The sequence below is a fragment of the Stegostoma tigrinum genome, chromosome 42 (assembly GCF_030684315.1).
Source record: "Stegostoma tigrinum isolate sSteTig4 chromosome 42, sSteTig4.hap1, whole genome shotgun sequence".
NCBI lineage: Eukaryota > Metazoa > Chordata > Chondrichthyes > Orectolobiformes > Stegostomatidae > Stegostoma > Stegostoma tigrinum.
In genome coordinates, this window is record NC_081395.1 from 6576580 (window position 1) to 6584875 (window position 8296).

Genomic DNA, 8296 nt, shown 5'->3' on the forward strand with positions numbered 1-8296 from the left:
TTAATGGGGGTTGGGGGGATAGAGACAGGACCTTCGATGGGGTTTTGCAGGAGCGGGTAGAGACAGGGTCATCAATGGGGTTTGGGGGGTAGAGAGAGAGTCTTTGGTGGGGGTTAGAGAGGGGGTCTTTGGGGTTTTGGCGGGGTAGAGACAGGGTCATCAATGGGGTTTGGTGGCGGATAGAGACAGGGTCCTTGGGGATTTGGGGACTAGAGACAGGGCCTTTGGGCTGGTTGGGGGATAGAGACAGAGTCTTCAATGAAGGTTTCGTGGGGGATTGAGAGAAGGTCTTCAATGGGGATTTGGGGATAGAGGCAGGGCCTTCCATGATTTTTGGGGGGATAGAGACAGGGTCCTTGGGGATTTGGGGGGATAGAGACAGGGTCCTTGGGGATTTGGGGGGATAGAGACAGGGTCTTTGGCGTGGGGTTAGAAACAAGGCCTTCAATAGGGGGGTTGGGTGTAGAGAAGGCCCTGGCCTTCGGTGGGGGGCTTGGGTATAGAGACAGGGCCTTCGGTGGGGGGGGGTGGAGTTGGGTGTAGAGACAGGGCCTTCAGTGTTGTGGGGTGTTGGGTGTAGAGACAGGTCCTTCAGTGTGGGGGGGGTTGGGTGTAGAGACAGGTCCTTCAGTGTGGGGGGGGTTGGGTGTAGAGACAGGGCCTTCAGTGGGGGGGGGTTGGGTGTAGAGACAGGGCCTTCAGTGGGGGGGGCATTGGGTGTAGAGACAGGGCCTTCAGTGGGGGGTGTTGGGTGGAGAGACAGGGCCTTCAATGGGGGGATGTTGGGTGTAGAGACAGGGCCTTCGGTGGGGGCGGGGGGTTTTGGGTGTAGAGACAGGGCCTTCAGTGGGGGGGGCGTTGGGTGTAGAGACAGGGCCTTCAGTGGGGGGGTTGCGTGTAGAGACAGGGCCTTCAGTGGGGGGGGGTGCATTGGGTGTAGAGATAGGGCCTTCAGTGGGGGGGGGGGGGCGTTGGGTGTAGAGACAGGGCCTTCAGTGGGGGGGGGGGGCGTTGCGTGTAGAGACAGGTCCTTCAGTGTGGGGGGGGGTTGGGTGTAGAGTCAGGGCCTTCAGTGGTGGGGGGGGGGGGGTTGGGTGGACACAGACAGGCTGAGTGGCCTTGCTGATCCTGCCTGGTTTGGTGACGTCCAGGTCCCTCGGACACTCTGAGCCGGGAGCCCCGGTCCACGCAGGCCGATGCCTCCTACGTGGACGGGAAAGTCCAGCTGAGACACCGCCGGAAGCTGAGCTCCAGGATCTACAGCTCGGAGAACCCTCGGCAGAGATTCCGCCAGCGTCGGGTGGGCTGGTTCCCTACGGAAAGCGAGGAAGAGGAGGACGAGGAGGCAGACTCAACTCCGAGCTGCAGTAGCACTGTCAGCCAAGACAGTGATCCCGCACTGGATTCCAAAGGTAATCAACTCCCCTTTCCTTACAGGATCTTGCACTCGGATCTGTTTGAGTTCAGACGCGGGAATTCCTTCCTGCAGGGGCCTAGTTCCGAACACATCTGGAGCGACGGGTTTGCTCCGGTCTCCCGACCTAAGGGAGGAGATAGAGGGTTTGGCCCATGGATGTTGGGATTGTCCCATGAGGAATGATTGGTTCGACTGAGCCTGGATTCTCTAGAGTTTGGAAGAATGAGAGGGGGTGGAATTCTGATTGAAGCAGACAAATGTGTAGCGGGACTGGAATGACACGATGTCGGAAATATGTTTCCCCTACCCTGGGGAATCCAGGACCAGGGGGCACCAAGCCTCGGGGTAAGAGACAGGAGTGGGGTCTCTAGGGTTCATAATATCCTTTCTATAACAGCGCACCAGAACTGGGCACAGAGCTCCAGGGGAGGCCTCACCCATCTCCTGTACAACCTCAACATAACGCCCCAGCTCCTACACTCAAAGGTCTGAACAATGAAGGCAAGCGCGCTAAACGAATTCTTAAACCCCCACCCCCTCCGCCTATTTGTGACGCAAACTCCAAAGAACTATGTACCTGAACCCCCAGGTCCCTCTGTTCCACCACACTGCCCAGGGCCCTAACATTATTTGTATAAATCCTGACCTTATTTGTTTTACCAAAATGCAACCTCACATTTATCCAAATTAAACTCCATCTGCTGCTCCTCAGCCCATTGACCCAACGGATCAAGATCTCTTTGTAATCTCAGATAACCTTCTTCACCGTCCACTATACGACCAATTAAAGATAGTGGAATCAAGGGTTATGGGGATAAGGCAGGAACAGGATGCTGATCGTGGATGATCAGCCGTGATCATAATGAATGGTTGAGCTGGCTCGAAGGGCCGAATGGCCTACTCCTGCACCTATGGTCTATTGTCAATCTTGGTGTCACCTGGAAACTTACTGACCATGCCTTCTATATTCTCATCGGAACCGTTTATATAAATGACAAACAAGAGAGGACTCAGCACCAATCCCTGTGGCACACCGCTGGTCACAGGCCTCCAGTCTGAAAAATAACCCTCCACCATCACTCTCAGTCTCCTCTTTGAGCCAATTTAGTATCTAATTGTCAAACTCTCCCAGAATCCCATGTGAGCTAACATTACTGATTCACCTCCCACGCAGAACCTTGTTAAAAGCTTCAGTAAAGTCCGGGTAAACAACATCTACTGCTCTGCTCTCATCGATCCTCTTCGTACTTACTCAGAAAACTCAGATCAAGTTTGTGAGAGGTGATTTCCCTCCCACAAAACCATGCTGTCTATCCCTAATCATTCCTCACCTCTCCAAATACATCCAAATCCTATCCTTCAGAATCACCTCCACCATATTGTTGAGATTGAGGAACAGCCGCGATCCCGTAGAATGTGGAACAGGTGTCAAGGACGGAATGGTCCGCCCATAGTTTCTCAGGGAGTATGGAGGACAGGGATTTTGAGGAGGTCAGGGCTAGGGAGATGGCGTTGACCTGAGTGTATGCGTGACCCGAGGGCAGGAGATGTGACGTTATTGTCGGGGAGGGGGACAGAGGGCAGACATGGTGGATGTTGTTGGGGGGTGGCGGGGCCTTGGCGCAAGGAGGGGGGGGGGGGGGGCATGCACTCAAAAGGGCCGAATGATCACAAACAATGTGAAATGAAACCACTGGGAGGCCTGAAGGGAGACGCTGGGGAATCGAGAGGGTCTCTCAGAGGAAGTCTGGGCCACAGGCCTCAGTCTTGTTGCTATGGGTTACCAGCCTTGAGATGGAAGGACTGGGGATTCTTAGAGGACATCTGAAGGGAGATGCGGGAAGACCGTGTTTCTCTTTCTGAGACCAGCGGGGCATCGTCTCAGCGTAAGGGGTTGCCCACGGAAAGCAGGGATGAGGAGGAATTTCATCTCTCAGATAGGATTGCAACTCTTCGCCGCGGAGGGCTGTCAAGGCTGGGTTTTTAGGGATGCTCGAGACCGAGAGAGATGGATTTTTATTCATGAGGAATCCAGGGGTTGCGGGGGGAAGAGGCTGGAAAGTGGAGTCGAGGATGATCAGATCAGCCACGATCTCATTGAATGGTGGAACAGGTGGGCCGAATGGCCCGCATCTTACAGCAAGTCCTTTCGCCTCTGATGCCTAACAGTTTGGATTGGAACACGTGCAAATCGAGACACGTCCCCCTCCGTTGGCCAAACTCCCAAAGAGGATCCGGCCTCAGAGAGGCCCCAATCCAGGCCTGGTGATGCAGCTCTGTCCTGCTCCGTCTCCCTCAATCCTTCCTGCCATCCTCCACCCCCAGTAATTATCCTGGCATCCCCAGGAGGTGTATTCCACAAAGGGCTGTCTCCCTTGGCGTAGGCTCCCAGAGCCAGGCCCTTCAGTCAAAGGTAGGAGACAGATGAGCGAGCACAGGAAGGTGCTGAATGGCCTCAGTTCCATGTGGAACTGGGATTGGTGTCTTGCTAAGGGCAAGACCAAATTGAGAGGTGGGGGTGGGGAAAATGTCAACTAACGCTCAGTCCTTTTGACTTCCAGAAGCTTCCAAGAATTCCGAGGCGAGCCAAGATTCCCAGAGCAAACATCGAGAGGCTGGGAACGCGGCCGATGACAGAAACGAAGGTTCCCTGCCTTTTCTCTTTGTCGCTTTGCCCCATCAGGCACTCGGGGGTGGGGGGGAGGGGGGTGGGCGGAGTTTTCCAGAAGGCACGTGCAATCCATGTCCAATTTACACACGAGCCCAGGTCTGCAGATGATTCCCCCCCCGTCTCTGTCTCCATCTTCAATGGAGTCTTACTGCGTAAACATGTCACGCTGTAGTTGCACTGTGCTACCACTAGTGGTGCTGTGCCGCTCCATGGTTGAAGAATCTCTGAGCAGATTCGTTTTGGAATAAACATTCCTCCTCCCCGCCCTCCCCTGTCACTCCGTCCTTCTCTTCCCCCTCTTCTTGCTCCCCCACTCCCACTTTCTACCCTGTCTTTCTCGAACTTGCTCCCATGCCTGCCCCTCTCCCGCAGCCCCCGCCCCCCCCCCCCGGCTCTCTTCCTGCCTCTCCCCCTCTCCCGCACCCCTCCCTGGCTCTCTTCCTGTCTCTCCCCCTCTCCCGCACCCTCCCTGGCTCTCTTCCTGCCTCTCCCCCTCTCCTGCACCCTCCCTGGCTCTCTTCCTGCCTCTCCCCCTCTCCCGCACCCTCCCTGGCTCTCTTCCTGTCTCTCCCCCTCTCCCGCACCCTCCCTGCTCTCTTCCTGTCTCTCCCCCTCCCCCGCACCCCCCCCCGGCTCTCTTCCTGTCTCTCCCCCTCTCCCGCACCCTCCCTGGCTCTCTTCCTGTCTCTCCCCCTCCCCCGCATCCTGCCCGGCTCTCTTCCTGCCTCTCCCCCTCTCCCGCACCCTCCCTGGCTCTCTTCCTGTCTCTCCCCCTCTCCCGCACCCTCCCTGGCTCTCTTCCTGCCTCTCCCCCTCTCCCGCACCCTCCCTGGCTCTCTTCCTGTCTCTCCCCCTCTCCCACACCCTCCCTGGCTCTCTTCCTGTCTCTCCCCCTCCCCCGCACCCTTGCCTGGCTCTCTTCCTGCCTCTCCCCCTCTCCCGCACCCTCCCTGGCTCTCTTCCTGTCTCTCCCCCTCTCCCACACCCCTCCCCCGGCTCTCTTCCTGCCTCTCCCCCTCTCCCACACCCCGCCCCCCCGGCTCTCTTCCTGTCTCTCCCCTCCCCCGCACCCTGCCTGGCTCTCTTCCTGCCTCTCCCCCTCTCCCACAACTCCCCCCCCCGGGCTCTCTTCCTGTCTCTCCCCCTCCCCCGCACCCTGCCCGGCTCTCTTCCTGCCTCTCCCCCTCTCCCGCACCCTCCCTGGCTCTCTTCCTGTCTCTCCCCCTCCCCCGCACCCCCCCCCCCCGGCTCTCTTCCTGTCTCTCCCCCTCTCCCGCACCCTCCCTGGCTCTCTTCCTGTCTCTCCCCCTCCCCCGCATCCTGCCCGGCTCTCTTCCTGCCTCTCCCCCTCTCCCACACCCCCCCCCCCGGCTCTCTTCCTGCCTCTGCCCCTCTCCCGCACCCTCCCTGCCTCTCTTCCTGTCTCTCCCCCTCTCCCGCACCCTCCCTGGCTCTCTTCCTGCCTCTCCCCCTCTCCCGCACCCTCCTGGCTCTCTTCCTGCCTCTCCCCCTCTCCCGCACCCTCCCTGGCTCTCTTCCTGCCTCTCCCCCTCTCCCGCACCCTCCCTGGCTCTCTTCCTGCCTCTCCCCCTCTCCCGCACCCTCCCTGGCTCTCTTCCTGCCTCTCCCACTCTCCCGCACCCTCCCTGGCTCTCTTCCTGCCTCTCCCCCTCTCCCGCACCCTCCCTGGCTCTCTTCCTGCCTCTCCCCCTCTCCCGCACCCTCCCTGGCTCTCTTCCTGCCTCTCCCCCTCTCCCGCACCCTCCCTGGCTCTCTTCCTGCCTCTCCCCCTCTCCCGCACCCTCCCTGGCTCTCTTCCTGCCTCTCCCCCTCTCCCGCACCCTCCCTGGCTCTCTTCCTGCCTCTCCCCCTCTCCCGCACCCTCCCTGGCTCTCTTCCTGCCTCTCCCCCTCTCCCACACCCTCCCAATCTGATTCCCTCCCCTGATACTTTGGCCTCTCTGCCCTACGTACTGTATATCTGTCTTTCTCTCAGTGTCTGAGACTCTCTTCCCTTTCTCTTTCTCGCTCTGTCTCTGTGACCTTCTCTCTGATCTTCTCTGTCCTTGTTTATCTCTGCATCTTCTCTGTCTCTTCGTCTCCATCTCTCTCTGTCTGCCTTTCTCTGAGCGGTTTGCCTCTCTGTTGTCTCTCCCTGTGTCTCTTGCTTTCTCTCTCTCTCTGCTTCTCGGCTGCCTCCTTTACTGGGCTCTTTCTGTCTCTCTTTCTCTGGACTCTCTTTCTCTCTCTGCTCTGTCTCTGGGCTCTCTGTCTCTCCCTTTCTATGATCTCTCTCTCTCTCTCTCTCTCTGTCTCTGGGGTCTGTCACTCTATCTCTATCTCTGTGTGAGATCTCTCTCTCAGTCTCTGGGCTCTCTCTCTCTCTCTCTGTCTCTGGGGTCTGTCACTCTCTATCTCTATCTCTGTGTGAGATTTCTCTCTCAGTCTCTGGGCTGTCTCTCCCTCCCTGTGAATCTCTGCTCCTGCCCTCTTTATCCCTCCCTCTCACTGATCCTGCGGTGCTGTATCCTCAGTGGAGTTATGAACTCTCTCTGAGCACAGTACCCATTGCTGTGATCTCCCCTGAGCTGTGCTGGGTGATCAGGGTTAAGGAGGAAGTAATTGACCACACAGCTCCCCATCCTGTCCCTGGGACTTCCCTCACTTGTTTTCTGTTCTTAAAAAACAGTATGGCCTCCCTTGGAAACCTAGATCCTGGTCACACACGATCACTCAGGAACCAGAACCCAGTTTGCACTCCATGTAGATCCACAACCAACCCCCAGCTCAAGGGTCTCGGCCCGAAACGTCAGCTTTCCTGCTCCTCTGATGCTGCTGGGCCTGCTGTGTCCATCCAGCTCCACACCTTGTTATCTCAGCCCTCCCACGCTGCTTTACAGTCCCAAACTTAGAACGAAATAAACTTAGCTACAGCCTGACCACACCACACAGCTGCTGTCTGGTTACAGAGAGACAAGTAGTGGGGGACAGTGTAGAGGGAGCTTTACTCTGTATCTAACCCTGTGCTGTCCCTGTCCCTGGGAGTGTTTGATGGGGGACAGTGTAGAGGGAGCTTCACTCTGTATCTAACCCCATGCTGCCCCTGTCCTGGGAGTGTTTGATGGGGGACAGTGTAGAGGGAGCTTTACTCTGTATCTAACCCCATGCTGTCCCTGTCCCTGGGAGTGTTTGATGGGGAACAGTGTAGAGGGAGCTTTACTCTGTATCTAACCCCGTGCTGTTCCTGTGGGAGTGTATGATGGGGGACAGTGTGGGTGCAGCTATTTTGTATCTAACCTAAAATGCTGGGTTTGAAGCCTTTGGACTTGTCTCGCGGTGCCTTCCTTAGCCAAATAGCTGGGCCCATTCTATACTGTGGTGAATGCGCAGCCTTGCAGTGGTGAGGGGTGGGGCATGGAGGTTAGCGTATTTGACTGTTTGAGTCATTCTGTGTGTGTGTGTCACTGTGTGTGTGTGTCACTGTGTGTGTGTCACTGTGTGTCTGTGTGTGTTACTGTGTGCTTGTGGTTACCGTGTGTGTGTGTCTGTGCGCATGTGTGTGCGTTTGTGTGTGCGTTTGTGTGTGCGTTTGTGTGTGTGTGTCTGTGTGTGTGTCTGTGTGTGTGTCTGTGTGTGTGCGTGTGTGTGTGTGAGAGTGTGTGTCACTGTGTGTCTGTGTGAGTGTCTGTGTGCGTGTGTTACTGTGTGTGTGTGTCTGTGCGCATATGTGTGCGTTTGTGTGCGTTTGTGAGTGTGTGTGTGAGAGTGTGTGTCTGTGTGAGAGTGTGTGTCTGTGTGTGTGTGTGTCTGAGAGTGTGTGAGAGTGTGTGTGTGTCTGAGTGTGTCTGAGTGTGTCTGAGTGTGTCTGAGTGAGTGTGTGAGAGTGTGTGAGAGTGTGTGTGTGTGTGAGAGTCTGAGAGTGTGTGTGTGTGTGTCTGAGAGTGTGAGTGAGTGTGTGAGAGTGTGTGTGAGTGTGTGCTGAACGTTCCCCCTGCGGTTTTCATGTGTTTGAAGTGACATCTCACTTTTTAACCACAGGTCCTGCAAGCTCCGTGCACTGAGCTGGGTCTCACTTCTCCATCCTGCTCTCGGCCTTGCTCCTTTAACCCTTTCAGAGTTGGCTTCAGCTGACAGCAACTTCCCCACTCATCCACTGCCACCTCCCAGGATTATAGCCGCCCTGCTCCCCACTCTCCAAGCTGTCGGCGT

At 56.9% G+C, this 8296-nt stretch overlaps 1 protein-coding gene across 1 annotated transcript in view; it reads left to right on the forward strand.

Moving 5' to 3' along the window:
* The window catches only part of LOC125449277 (girdin-like), a 68032-nt gene extending 59736 nt beyond the window's left edge, over window positions 1–8296 (forward strand). The window contains exons 26-28 of the mRNA XM_059641480.1: window positions 1152–1412; window positions 3979–4062; window positions 8126–8296. Coding sequence (XP_059497463.1) covers window positions 1152–1412; window positions 3979–4062; window positions 8126–8148 — 368 coding nt within the window. The 3' untranslated portion in view covers window positions 8149–8296. The remainder of the gene's footprint in view (window positions 1–1151; window positions 1413–3978; window positions 4063–8125) is intronic.